Genomic DNA, 15178 nt, shown 5'->3' with positions numbered 1-15178 from the left:
TGTATATATACACACACACACATATATATATGTGTGTATATATATACACACACATATATATACGTATATATATAGGTATATATACACACACAAACATATAATTTATTTAATATATATATATATATACACACACACACACATCTATAATTTATTCATTTATTTAGAATATTTTATTTATTTATTTGACAAAGAGAGAGAGGCAGAGAGGCAGGCAGGGAACAGGGGGAAGCAGGCTTACTGCTGAGCAGAGAGCCCGATGTGGGACCCAATCCCAGGACCCTGAGATCATGACCTGAGCTGAAGGCAGTATCTTAAATCACTGAGCCACCCAGGTGTCCTACGTATAGCTTGATGGAATGAAGGAGGTTAACATTTATGAGAGGATACTATACTGCTATTAATTAACTAGTACAATCTCTCTAATCTTATCTGTAAGATGTGATCTGTATTTATGGATATGGAAACTAGCTATGGTAAGTGCTGTGAAGTGTGTAAACCTGGCGATTCACAGACCTGTACCCCTGGGGCTAATAATACATTATATGTTAATAAAAAAATAAAAAATTATTAAAAAAAAGATAAGGAAACTAGCTAGAGCTCAGAGCTTTAGGTCACACAGCCAGGATTCAGACCCGGGTCTGTCTGATTCCATACTCTGTTATCTTTCCATGACATTATATTCTTTTCCTGTGCATGATAGAACAATTGTTTTGAGTGTACAGGGCGATAATTATTTTTTGAAGTCAGAATTGAGTATGTGACAGTTGTATATATATTTGCATTTTTTTGGTAGTAGAATGGATAGTGAGCACTTCTATTCATTATAAGGACGTTTTGGAGGTATTAACCAATATTCTTATTTTGTAAATGAAAGACTAATACTAATACTCTGAAAGGTCAAATGATTACACAGATCAGGTGCACAGTCAAGACCCCAATCCAGGTCTTCAGATTTCAATTATAGTCTTTGTAGTTTAGAACAGAATCTATATCAGAGGTTGTACTCTGGAGGACTGTTTGCAGATGTGTTTTAGATTTATTTATTTATTTATTTATTTATTAAAACAGTGTGGCGGTTCTTTTTTTTTTTTTTTAAAGATTTTATTTATTTATTTGTCAGAGACAGAGGGAGAGAGAGCGAGTGAGCACAGGCAGACAGAGAGGCAGGCAGAGGCAGAGGGAGAAGCAGGCTCCCTGCCGAGCAAGGAGCCCGATGTGGGACTCGATCCCAGAACCCTGGGATCATGACCTGAGCCGAAGGCAGCTGCTTAACCAACTGAGCCACCCAGGCATCCCTGTGTTTTAGATTTAAAAGAGTTGCCAATATTTAAGATCCAGGAGATTTCACATAAAATCCATGCTTTCTGGTTTTTCTTGAAAAAAATGTAGAGATTTGGCCACATGCCCAGAGCTGACGAGTAGCTGCTTTCTCTATCTGGCCCTACTCTGCAGCAGAGCACTGCCATTTACATCCTTTTCACCTTTCTGTCCACTGACCTGACGCTTGAAGACTGAACTTAACGATTTCTAGATTATATTATGTCTTGGAAACCACTTGATAGGGCCTGGGAAGTGTATTAGTGCCCGTGTCAGTTTAGTCCAAACTGAAATATTTTCAGTGCCTTTAATAAAATTTCTGAGCTGGAAGTGACATATGCCATTTACTAATAATGATTAGCATTCTTTGGTGCTTTATACTTTACAAGGTGCTGTCACATGATTTTATTTCATTTAATTGAAACCTCTTATTTTCCAAAAGGGGAAACAGGCTCAGAAAGATTAAGTAACTTGACCAAGGTCAGAGGTTGATTACCCAGAAAGACAAGACCAGAACTTGGATCTCTGTTATTATGGGAGAGCATTCATGAAAGGGCCTCTGATATGACTTCCTGAGAGGCTACAGTGACTTCAATTAGAGGCAGTTCCTTGACGCAGAGTCCTTGAGCCTCTGGAATTGTCAAAGTGGGTGTTTGTTGTTCCATTTATTTTTCAGTTTGAAATGTTATCTAGTAAATTTTTAGTTTACTCTTGGTAGGTTGTGGTTATAATCTCTTTTAAAAATTATTTTATAATTTTTTTGGTTACATCTGAAATTGATATTTAAAACTTTAAAACTTATCCTATTTTTCAGAGGTACTGAAATGCTTCATTTGGCTGTGTTGCATTCTAGAAAACTTTGTGTCTATTCTGTCTCAGGTAAGAAACATTTTTTAAATGTAAAATTTGTATTAAAAACACTTTAATATAAATACCTCTTAATATTATATAAGAATAGATACTCTTATGTTCACTTGTTAGAGAACACAAAACATTTGGTTGAATATTTTCTTATTTTGGTTAACATTTTACCTTGTTCATTTTGTTTTTTCTGGTACTTAGGCTATTACATTTTTTCTTGTTTGCTATTTATATGCATATTTAAATTTCTAGTAGAGGATTCCTTGAGATCTTTTTCCAGGAATTGTGTCCAGGATTGTCTGTGAGAAATAGAGGCCAATTCTGCATACTTAGGATACTTGAGTGTTTAAGAAAATTTTTATTTATTTTTTATTAAAGTATAGCTGACACACAATGTTACATTAGTTTCAGGTATACAGCATAGTGATTCCACTGCTCTTATATGTTATGCTGTGCTCACCATAAGTGTGGCTATCATATGTCACCATATAATGCTATTATAATAGCATTGACTATATTCCTTATGCGGTGACTTTTATCCAGGATGCTTGAGTTTTAAGAGATGTTTAAAAGCAACAACAAAAATCATTAGATGCTGAGAGTCATGGTGGTTTAAAGTACTTTTTCTTCGGGACGCCTGGGTGGCTCAGTTGGTTAAGCGGCTGCCTTCGGCTCAGGTCATGATCCCAGCGTCCTGGGATCGAGTCCCACATCGGGCTCCTTGCTTGGCAGGGAGCCTGCTTCTCCCTCTGCCTCTAGCCTGCCACTCTGTCTGCCTGTGCTTGCGCTCTGTATCTCTCTCTCTAACAAATAAATAAAAATCTTTAAAAAAAAAAAAAAAAAAAAAGTACTTTTTCTTCGATGAACCTTAGGTGTTTTCTTTTTATAATTCAAATTTCTTGGCTTTCGGTTGTTTCTCCCCAGCCTGCCTTAAGGCACTTGTTTAAGGTCTAATCAGGTGTCATTTTCTGACACTGTTCTGTAGATACCACTATGGCAGTTAACTGTAGTTTGGTTTCAGCATTTTGATCCTTACTAAATATAAAAGGTAACTTAAAAATATTTGTTGTAATTAAATTTTAGTTCAAGCTGAGAGAGTTCTTTTCATGGATGTCAATATTGGGGAAATTTTTTTATGGGTACAATAAAGCTAATTCTTTGGGGTCTATTCCTTATACAAGAGATATTCTTTGGGGGCGCCTGGGTGGCTCAGTGGGTTGAGCCGCTGCCTTCGGCTCAGGTCATGATCTCAGGGTCCTGGGATCGAGGCCCGCATCGGGCCTCTGCTCAGCAGGGAGCCTGCTTCCCTCTCTCTCTCTGCCTGCCTCTCTGTCTACTTGTGATCTCTCTCTGTCAAATAAATAAATAAAATCTTTAAAAAAAAAAAAAAAGATGTTCTTTGGAGTTTGCTATAAATATTAGCTTCTAGTATTTGGATTTTCCATACTCATTCTCTTGATTTGAGCTCTCTTTGTATTTTGCTTTCCATTTGCATAATGATTTGTCTGTACTGTATTTATATGTGTATATTTATATACCCAGTGTGGAGCCCAGTGCGGGGCTTGAACTCACAACCCTGAAGTCAAGACCTGAGCTGAGCAAGAATCAGGCACCCAACCAACTCAGCCACCTAGGTGCCCCTGAGCTGGATATTCTTAAGTAGTCTCTTTTTGGCGGTGAAGGTCTGTTAGATTTCTAAGGCAGGCTTGGTAACCTGGCCTATGGTATATGGTGGGCATATGTTGACTGTACAAATGAACTAATTTTTGGGTAGTGTTGAGGCAGTTGGTAGGGGTTCTTTATTAATCTGTGTTACTTTTATTCTTCCTTCTTTTTTTTTCTCTGTTACCACTATCATTTTCTTTTCTACATTTCCATTTACAAGTCAGAAGTCCATTATAGTACCTCTCTGTCATTGGTAAACACTCCCGTTGATTTCATGGTAAAAGATGTTGCTTTTCCTAGTGATGGGGCAAATATTTAGTGTTCCAGAAGATGGAGAAGATGTGATATAGGCTACTTTACCACATGCATCTAGTTGTCCTCCCTTTTCCATCATAAGGCTTGTTAACTATGAGGTGATGCTATTAACTGTGTTACACAGGACATGGAGGAGGGGAACTTGTGCAGTTACCCCTGAATACTTCTTGGAGATTTGGTCTCTTCTGGAAGTTTTAAGAGGGCAGGAGAGGGAAAAATCCTACAAACAAGAAATTAGTTAAGACTCTTGGCCTTCCCTGGTCCCATTTGAATGATGGCCCAGAAAGTCAGAAAGCTCTAGAGTTTCCCTGAAGTATAGGGCACAATAAACTAGTGATAAAGTGTATGTTTATTAAAAAGACATGCTGAAAGAAACTGGCATGTTTGGTCACAACTTGTTTATGGGACATTGGTATTTTGCTTCAAACTAGTGTTGAAAATGACAGTTATTTGTCATGGGAATGGTGATTTTATTGCTCTTTTATTCTTTGTATTCATTTGCAAGCTTTGTATTCTCTGGGGATAAAGAGTTCTCCAAACTACATTCCCTTATGCCCCACCTCACTTCCCTATTCTGTCTCTCATTTCTTCAGCCTCTTATAATATTTGGAGGCTGACAATTTGTATATTTTTTCTGGCTTGGCTTAAATGGAGAAGCAGGGAAGTTAATATTTTTGTTCTCTTGAATATGTTTCTGTGGTTCCAGACTGAACTTTTACCTAGCTTTTACTTTAACAGGGCAAGCATAAACATTTTTTAGTTTAAGTAAAACCACTGGTATCAACAAATGAAAGTGCTAGCTGAACTTGACATTCTCACCTCCAACTGGCCCCTCCCCAAATATATTTGTTTGCTTTTTATGCCCTGTGCTTCTACTCAGAAATTTTTTTTTAAAGATTTTATTTATTTATGTGATAGAGAGAGAGCGAGAGAGGAAACACAAGCAGGGGGAGTGGGAGATGGAGAAGCAGACTTTCCAGCAGAGCAGGGAGCCCAGATGTGGGGCTCCATCCCAGGACCCTGGGATCATGACCTGAGCTGAAGGTAGACGTTTAACGACTTAGCCACCCAGCACACATGATGTGTGCTTCTAAAAACGATTTGAGGCATGCTAGAGGAGACCTCCTGGACACACCAAACAGCCCTTCATAGGCTGCTGTGCTGACCTGTTTTTGGTGGGTGATAATGTTATCAAATACATGCTTAATATAGAGAAATAGCAGGGTCTTGCTAAAATGAAGTTAGCCTAACTTACGATACCGAAAGGAAAAACATCACATGGCATTTCAGATTCCTTTCTGATGGGCTTCAGTTTCTGAGTAAGTGGTTACAGATGTGTGAGCATAAACTATACTGATTATGTCCTCTTAAATATTCTTTTCCAAAGATTGTGTACTTCAACAAGCATTTGCTAAGCATTTGACATATTTTTTTTTTTTTTAAAGATTTTATTTATTTATTTGTCAGAGAGAGAGAGTGAGCGAGAGCGAGCATAGGCAGACAGAATGGCAGGCAGAGTCAGAGGGAGAAGCAGGCTCCCTGCGGAGGGCAAGGAGCCCGATGTGGGACTCGATCCCAGGACCCTGGGATCATGACCTGAGCCGAAGGCAGCTGCTTAACCAACTGAGCCACCCAGGTGTCCCAGCATTTGACATATTTATAGAATTTTAATGTTTGCTGTGAGGGGGCAAAAAGATGTGGTTCTTTATTTTTCATACTTTTATATAATCTAATTTGGTTATTTAACACAATGAACCTTTTAATTTACTTTATAGCGGCTTTTATTTCATTTTTACTTCATTGGATTTCTCCACATTTGTCTAAAACTGTACCAAAAACTGTTGTTAAGGTGATCATTGATTTTTCTAGAGAATATTTTTGTTTAAATCAAATTGTGCTTAGTAATAAGCCTAACAACCTGCATGTTCTGTTATCCTTTTTACTTTCTGATTGATGAAAATTCATACTAATTCTAGCTATACATGGACTGTAGTTATAAAGATACACTTGCTATATTCAATCTGTATATCCCAGGACAAAATCTGTGTATAAGTAAGGGTGCTGGGTGGCCCATTCTTTTAATGTTCTGCCTTCAACTCGGGTCATGATCCCAGGGTCCTGGGATTGGGCCCTGCATCAAGCTCCCTGTTTGGCAGAGAGCCTGTTTCTCCCTCTCCCTCTGCCTGCTGCTCCCACTGCTTGTTCCCTCTCTCTCTGTCAAGTAAATAAATAACATCTTAAAAAACAAACGAGCAAAAATATCCCCCCAAACCTCCTTGTGTATAAGTAGTTTTAATCTTGTACCATTGATGTGTCTCTAGAAAAAAAATGGTCAGATATTTTAGATTTTTCAGATACTACCTTAAGATAGTTAAGATACTACCTTTTCAGATATTACCAAAGTAGTGTCTAAGGAAGACGAATTGTCTTCTGTTCTCCATAGGTGCACTATTAAGTTTTAAAGTGCTATTACCTGAAATCTGAAGATTTCCAATGCCTTTGGAGCTTTTTCAGAATACAAATCCCAAGTGTCATTTCATGCCAAGTTTGTATAAGTATTGAATGCTGAACCCCTCTGTTCACTGACCTTTCAGCTAACAAACATGTGTAAGTGCATTCCTAACTCAGAGGTGTTGATTTGGTTTTAGGTATAGGACGGATTTGGTAATTTCTGTAGGGGCAAACCAAATGTTTCTTTGAACTTCTTTTTCTGGTTTCTTGGAGGCTAGACCTCTCCTAAGGTTAAGGCTATGAGTTATTTTAGTGTGTGTGTATGTGTTTCTTTTTCTTTCCTTTTTTTTTTTTTTCTCTTTTTTTGGCCCATGTGGTTGCGATTACTCCTCGGTTTCCCTGGACCTTACTGCTTTTACTACCATTTAAATTCCACAAAGCCTTCATCTATCAGGGTTAGCAGGCAAATTTGAGTCTTTCTCTTTGTTTCTTATTCTATTGGCATGTGAAGTCTGTTGTTCCCATTTTCAGGGTCATAAATCAGAGTAGAAATGATTTTCCTCCAAGAAATCCTCCTGTTAGTTTTCTCTTTTAACCCTTCACCTTCCAAATGAAGAAAAGGCCAGGCAAGAAAGGTAGAGGTAGAAATGATGTTTTTTGTTGGCTGATTTGTTTAGGGAAATTGTCATTGTCTTACCAAGTTTTTTCCAAGTTGTAAAATGATGGACAGCCAGGCACCAGGATATATGGTGCTAACTCTGAAGACCTAGTTTGAATACTCTGTCCTTTGCCAGCTGTGTGATTTGGGGGGGAAATTTCTTAAATATCTATCTATCTATCTATCTATCTTTCTATCTACCTATCAGGGAGATTGAGAGCACAAGAAGGGGAATAGCAGGCAGAGGGAGAAGCAGGCTCCCCACTGAGCAAGGAGCCTGATGCAGGATTCGATCCCAGAATCCTGGGATCGTGACCTGAGTCAAAGGCAGATCCTTAAAGACTGAGCCATCCAGGTGTCCCTTAAATTTTTTTTTAAACTTAGGGTACTTGCCTCACTTCTAAAATGGAAATAGAAATATTTGGGTTCTTACAACCTCAGTGTTACATTGGTAAAACCTTTTGGACAAAAAACAAATGCTCATGTGTAAATATGTATACACATACATACAGACAGACATATATGTTTAGATTGTTTTAATGATCTAATTAATACTATCCAGTTTGGGGACTATTTCATTTGCTTTATATTTTATATTTTAAGTTTTTCTTTAAATTTTGCATTTTTGAATGAAAAACAAAGATGTTCCTTAATGGAAAAAGTTGATTTCTGAATCCTTTTTCTTCCCATCACCTCTTTTAACTATAACGCTCTTGCCTGGTTACTGGGACATAGCTTCATTTATAAGTACTCTAGAAAACAACCAGAGAGTAAAATAAGTATAAGGAATCTTTTTTGGGGCACTTGGCTGGCTCGGTTGCTTGAGTATCTGCATTTAGCTTGAGTTGTGATCTCAGAAATAGAAAGCAATTGTAGTACATATGATCTATTAAATGAAAGTATCTTTGTTTTGAAGAAGATTCTTTGCGGACTTCATATAAAACATATTGTCCTATATGCTTGCTAAAGGAAACTTTGGAATATCTCTCCATTAAATTAAGTTATAGTGTATTAGGGGCTTGAGTATTTTGAGAGGTGGGACAGGAAATTGAATTGCTTCAAAGTGGGGAATTTTTTCTAAGACACTTTGAGTCGTGTCTTTGCTCTATTATTGTTTAAGTGTAAGGAACTTAACCTTATTTCAGAACTGAAATTGCGTGTTTTTGTTTTTATTTAAATAATACACTTTACTCAGACCTAATGGAAATAGATAAGAAATGTCACCCAGGGTGGTATTTCATCTAATGGTATAATCTAGCCAAGACTTAAATTGTCCTAACTGTGCTGGCATTCTGTGTCATCAGTATGCTAATTATTCATAATACACATTGTTTTAGTGCTTTGTCATTTTAAATTTCACTGAAATTGAATTACTTAGAATTGGTGTAGAGGATGAGAAGAAATGAATTTTTTTTTTTTTAAAGATTTATTTATTTGACAGACAGAGATCACAGGTAGCCAGAGAGATAGAGAGAGAGGAGGAAGCAGGCTCCCTGCTGAGCAGAGAACCCGATGTGGGGCTCGATCCCAGGACCCTGGGATCATGACCTGAGCCGTAAGCAGAGGCCTTAACCCACTGAGCCACCCAGGCGCCCCCAGAAATGAATATTTTTTAAATGTAAACAAATACAAAGTGATTCTATAATTTTTATCTCTTTAGGAACCTTGGGTAATGTGGAACATGGAAACCAGTATCAGATCAAATTGATGTATGAACATAATCTGCAGAGAACAGCCTGCAATATGACTTACGGATCCTTTGGTGGTGTAAAAGGTAATTGGCATTAATCATGAGGATGCTATTGCAAGTAGCAGATTTAGGATATTTGGCTATATAAAAATGGAGGATCATGGGGTATGAATCTCAGAGGGAGTTAAATATTTTATTGAGACCTTTATATTCAAGTGGTCAAGCAAAATATGAAAAGAGAAAACTTTAAACATCAAATGTGTTTGATTTTCCTACAACCAGCACTTTTATATGGTCTATAGAGATATTGCTAAAAGTGTCTTCCTTTAAATTTTGTCTTTGTACATGAGTTGACTGAAATTGAGCTTTTTTTTGGGAACCGTGTGTGACTGCCTCTCTCAGTGGATGAAGGGGTTGATCTCTTTGATAGGGCGTCCCTGTCCTACTTGTGATAGGCAGGGCGAAGCTGCAGAACCCTCTCCTACCTCGCCCACCTCCAGGGCCACTGCATAGGTTTTTGTATATTGTTTCTGCTCTAGGGCGCCTAGACTGGGGGCAAACACAGAGTGAAATGCAGACCTCATCCTGCTTATCAAGCCATGTGCTTTGGCCTGCAGTAAACCTCCCCAGAGCAAGGGGGCCTTTTATATATTTCTCAAAAGTATTGGCTCAGTGAGGCGGGGTTTCTTTCACCTTGGGGGTATCTTTATCTAAGTAGCATGGGGCTACGTGGAGCCTGCCCACCCTAATCTCAGAGCTTCCTGTGTTACCAGGGCTTGATGCTTGCTTGGGTACACTGTTGCTGTTGGCATGGGAGAGTTTTTATCTACCGCTTAACCTCCTCTCACTTCCCCGTGATAGGGTGATAGAGGAGCCACTGGTGCTGGAGTGAGGATAGAAAGCCGGGTAGTGACACTTACCTGTGTGTGTGTGTGTGTGTGTGTGTGTGTGTATGAGAGAGAGAGAGACCTGTGGAACATGAACTAGGGATTTCATAATATTTTGCATCTTTCTGGGCTCATATTTTTTTGGTTTATTGTTTAATCATTGCATTAAAATGTAGGCTACCTATATCAGATTTTTCTTTAGTGGCATAAAAAAATGACTTTATTTTGGAAGTCATTTGTGTCAACTCAGTTTTTTCATACAGAGATAAAGGTGAGGAAGAATGAATTTGAGTGTATCAGTTAACAGGAATATTTTAGGTGGTGATGTACAAATAAATGTTTTGCATAAAGTGATATGAAACAGAACACTTGGCTGGATTGCAGAATTGTTTAACTTGAGTAATGGGAACGTTTGGATTATTTATGGAATATGGGAGATGTCCAGAGTTGGATGAAGAGAGGAGAAGGCTAAAATTTGATGAGCGGCTAACTTTTATCAGTGAAGTATCCCTTTTTAACCTTAGCTTTCAGAACTGAGTTTCAGTATTCTTTAAAAAAAAAAAAAAAGTCTGACCAGGGGACCTAGTTCTCTGCTGTTTAATAAACTGTTTTAATTCTTTTTACTCTATTAAATCTTCAAAAGGTAAATTGCTAAATTCTGTGCATCTGGAGTCCAAAAAAATTATGAATAAGGAAAAAAGTGCTTTGGCTAAATGAAAGTAAGTTTTATTTTTTTTTGGGTAGAATCAAGTCAATTCTTTAGACCACCTATCAAATGTTATATTGATTGCTCTTTTTTTTTTTTAAATCAGATCAAGTTAACCCAATTAAAATAAAGTTTTAAATACCTAGAAAGGGATTCCTTGTTTTTGTTTGATATTTTTGGTGATTTAATAATGGATTTACAAAATAATGATAGTTGCTAGTTGTTTTGAAAAGATGACTTTGTACTTATATGATACTTCTCTTATTTCTTAAATTATGCCTTACATGTAAAAAGTATCTTTTGAAAAAACAAGAGGCCATTCTGATATGCTTTACTTTCCTATGGTTAAACAGAATATTTCACAATTTGAAACAGAAATGTCTGAGTAGCAGAAGTGATTATTCCATTTAATGGGTTTGAAACACATAATATCATTGTGGTATCTACAAAAACTATGAAATATAATGAGGTTGGTGAATTAGTAATAACCAGCCATATTGGAGGATTCCCAGGGTTAATAGGGAGTTACTACTAATAAGTACATGATTTCTTTTTCAGAGGATGAAAATGTTCGAAAATTAGATTATGGTGATGGTTGCACACTGTAAATACAGTAAATATTTGAGCTGTATACTTCAAAGAGGTGATATATAGTATCTCAGTACAACTGTTAAAAAAATTGGCCATGGGATAAAATCTGATGCTAGAGAGGTGATAGCATATCCTACATTGCTTGGGGCCATGTAAAATGACATAACACTTTTAGAAAGCAGGTTGGCTATAGAAAACCATAAAAATATTCTTGGATGCTTATATGTGACTTATGGTAGTGTGTATTAGGAGATGAGCCAAAATATAGAAAAATCCTATCAAGTTGCCAGATAGTTATCTCCTCCCTCTTTCTGTCCTCCCTCCCTTCGTTTCATATATACCTATTGTAATAGAAAAAAATGAGAACTGATCCAAATGAGTTATAGAACAGAATGACTAAGTTTTGATGCATAGATTCAGTAGGTTATTATGAAGCTATTAAGATTGTTTTGTTTGCTGAAATATACATCTTTGTACATAACTCTTTGTCCACATTTCTGATTATTTCCCTAGGATAGAATGTGGAATGAATATTGAGTCAGAAGGTTATACAATTTTTTTTCTCAACCTGATAATTTCTCCTGCCATATACTATATAAATAAATTGTACGAAGTATATAACTTAAGAAGAAAGCAAAAGTCAGTCCAAGATATGCACATTTCTATACAAGCCCATTTTCTAAGCCTGAAGTCACTGTGTGTGCCTAATGTGCACTTTTCCAGGAGTGAGCTAATCAGTCTTTTAATTTGAAGACTTCCCTAGACTTGATCTGAGTTTAAAAAAGGAGACTTATAATTTGTTGTCTTATATATTCCTCTTATTTAGCATACATTCTTGTGGAATTATTTAGCTGTATAATCATGTCAGTAGTCCTCAAGAAAGGAATTAAGCAAGAAGAAAACGTGGCCCCATTTTAAACAAACGTGTTATAAGGAATGGGAAGGCAGAGCGAATTTGTTTTGAATGTGCACCAGAATAAACTACCACTAGATGGCAGTCCTCCACAACCTTGGATTTTAGTGCATTCTGCCTTAAATAAAGTATGGTAAGAAATCACCAGTGGAGGAATTTTGAGCCCAAGTAATACTTTCTCTTTTACTACAAATAAGTGTGGCTTCCTCATGTTTCAGAAGAGTATTGGAGTGGTTTTAAGAAAATTTAATTATAATAGGTAACATCTCAGAATATAACGTAAAAATGCTTTCTGTGCTTCTCAAACCTTAAATTGCATTTGAATCATAATGGGATCTTGATAAAAATGCAGGTTCTAATTTTGTAAGTCCAGAATTGGACCTGAGTTTGAGATTTCTAATGCTCTTCTCAATGATGCCATGTCTCAGAGATCTAGAGGTATTTTGCTGTCCTCCATCTGCTGAGTACTGTTCTGTACTAGGCACTGCTCTAAGTGCTTTACAGGTTGAGTAACTTAAGATATACTAAGCCAATGGTAGAGAAGGGATTCTAATTCAGACTTTCTGCTTCTAGAATCTAGTGGTGTTAACCGTACTAAAATGCTTCCTTGTCTGGGCTGTGAGTAAATTAACTTTCCTAAATCAGAAAAAACTTCCCTATCAGAAGGAGGTGTACCTTATTTTATCTGAAGTTAGTGCATAACTCTGATTTTGTAGATAATGGACAACATGTTGAATAACTTCTGGGTCAGATACTTGGTTTTTCCATTGATTTTTTGGTTCTTGCTTTGGTTTCTAAGAAAAATCCTCCCTCAGGTCCCCAATAATCAGAGAGAATTATATATGGGAGGGTAATATATGATTTGAAATTAGCAAAAGAGTGATTACTGTTTTTTAAAACTTTTTTTGTTTACATGTTCATTAAGAAAGTCTTTCAAAAACACCTTTTATATATCTGCAAAAACTCAAAGTTGTATTCCTTTTTATGTCAAGCTACATGTAATGTCTCTTAATGAGAAAAAATGGTAAAGAAATAGAAAATCTAGTTTTATGAGCTAGTTGAGGAATATTTCCTTAATACCTTCCGTTATTCAGAGTACTACCTACCATTCCAGAATTTAAGTTAAAATTCTTCCCATATTATACTTTTTAGGGAGAAATGACTGATATTAATGGCTGTATTGGGCTTTTTTAAACAAAAGGAGTGTGGGAGGAGATGTGTTTGGAGTTAAAAATGTTTGTAGTTTCTCTAATATAAATCTAAACTGCTTTTTTTTTAAGAACTTGTGACTCGGGTTTTATAAAAATGGTCATTTATCTTTGCCTTTTATACTATTGACAAATTAATGCTTGCAAAATTTAGTGAGTGGCATTACCATGGACAATCAAATGATAGTTTGGAAAGATACTAAATCAGTTTTAAAAAGGTAGATTTGAATTGATTTACAAATATATTATCAAAATTAGTGGAATTTATTTGGCAATTGGAACTCTACTTGTTTTTGAAAAAAGGGACAAATGATATGTCTACCAGATTTTCCTTTGCTTTTATTTCATTGGGTCACTAAAATAGTTGTTGTTGATATGGCACTTTACCTAGTTAAGATAAATCTGTCAATTCAGAATTGTATTTTGAAAAGGGCAGCATTAGGGATGCCTGGGTGGCTCAGTTGGTTAAGCCGCTGCCTTCTGCTCAGGTCATGATCCCAGGATCCTTGCTTGGCAGGGAGCATGCTTCTCTCTCTGCCTCTGCCTGCCACTCTGCCTACTTGTGTGCTCTCTCTCTCTTTCTCTCTGACAAATAAATAAATAAATAAATACGTACAATCTTAAAAAGAAAAAAAAAAGCAGGATGTATGATATCCTTTTCTTTAAAAAAAAAAAAATGACAGCATTAATGTGGACTGACAGAAAGCCAGTGGTCCAGCGAAGAAAGAATGCTATTGTTTTAAGGTCAACAACTGCAAATACTTAGCTTGGTAAAATAAGGTACTTTATCTAGTATATGTAATATATGTTACTACCATCAAGACAGTTGAGCTTAGCCTTCATTTATTCATAATATGACTTGGAGACCCTTAGTCACATCCTCGGTTATCACAAATTTGTCCTGTACGGCTGGGACAAGCTGACAAACCTTATAACGTATATGGCTCTTTCAAGTGTGCAAAAGGGACATTGGGAAGAAGTAGTTGATTTGTTGGAGATGTCTGGGAACTTTCAGGGACTAGAAGAAGTCTGGTGTTAGTCCTCCCTTGCATCATCACTATCCATCTATCCATCCATCCAACCAGTGCACATTTACTGAGAGTCTTCTGAGTACTCAGGCACTGTACTAGTTTCTAGGAGTAGAAAGATGAATAAAAGATAGTTTATGTTGTCAGGAATCTTACAACGAGGGAGCAATAAAGCCTAAGAATTATGATATAATCAGGTAAATTGAATAGAGATAGATATGTACAAAGTTATACTGGAGACTTGAGGATGGAGCAGCTTTCTCAGGCTGAATAAATGTGATAAATGTGTGTGTGTATGTGTATGGGGAGGATAGTACATAAAGGTGGGGGAATGTACTATTACCTATTTTATTTCAGCTCTTCATTTTTATCCCCAGTTTCCTCTAAATGAACAACTTTATAGTCTTCAGTCTAAAGCTTTCATTGCCCATAGACTGAGCTGTTCAAATTCTCCCTGGGATGGTTTGTTCCTCTTGAGATGGTTTTTCAGAATTTGCAACACTTAAGAAAAATTATTTTTCTTTAAAAAACTTTGGCATTTTTCAGGCTACTAAGTGGGCTTTCTTACCTATAGTTTAAAGCCTTTAGTAAGGCAAAATTTTCTTTTGCTACCTGCTCATCTCAATGGAGAAGGATATCGTCATACTCTAGAGATGGATAGAGTACTATGACTGTATTTGTTGAGAATGACAAATTGAAGGGTAAGGTTAGGAGATGAAGGAACACAAGAGATTGAAAGATAAGTGGAGAGACAGAGCATGTCATGGAAGAAGGTTTTAAGAGGTATGAAAGGAGTCCAGAAAGTCAGAGGTTAAACATCTGGAGTATTAAAAAAAGAAAATACTGGAGTTAGCCATTTGGAGGTCACTGGTGATCTTAGGGAGAGCA

At 36.7% G+C, this 15178-nt stretch overlaps 1 protein-coding gene across 1 annotated transcript in view; it reads left to right on the top strand.

Annotated features, from left to right (window-relative positions):
- BBS9 (Bardet-Biedl syndrome 9) overlaps positions 1 to 15178 on the top strand; it is a 446650-nt gene that overhangs the window by 20387 nt on the left and 411085 nt on the right. Inside the window, exons 4-5 of the mRNA XM_059397515.1 lie at positions 2132 to 2196; positions 8928 to 9041. Of these exons, the coding sequence (XP_059253498.1) occupies positions 2132 to 2196; positions 8928 to 9041 (179 nt within the window). The remainder of the gene's footprint in view (positions 1 to 2131; positions 2197 to 8927; positions 9042 to 15178) is intronic.

This window comes from Mustela nigripes, chromosome 4 (genome assembly GCF_022355385.1).
Source record: "Mustela nigripes isolate SB6536 chromosome 4, MUSNIG.SB6536, whole genome shotgun sequence".
Classification (NCBI taxonomy): Eukaryota; Metazoa; Chordata; class Mammalia; order Carnivora; family Mustelidae; genus Mustela; species Mustela nigripes.
Note: the sequence above shows the minus strand (reverse complement) of the source record. Positions and strands in the feature narration are given on the sequence as shown.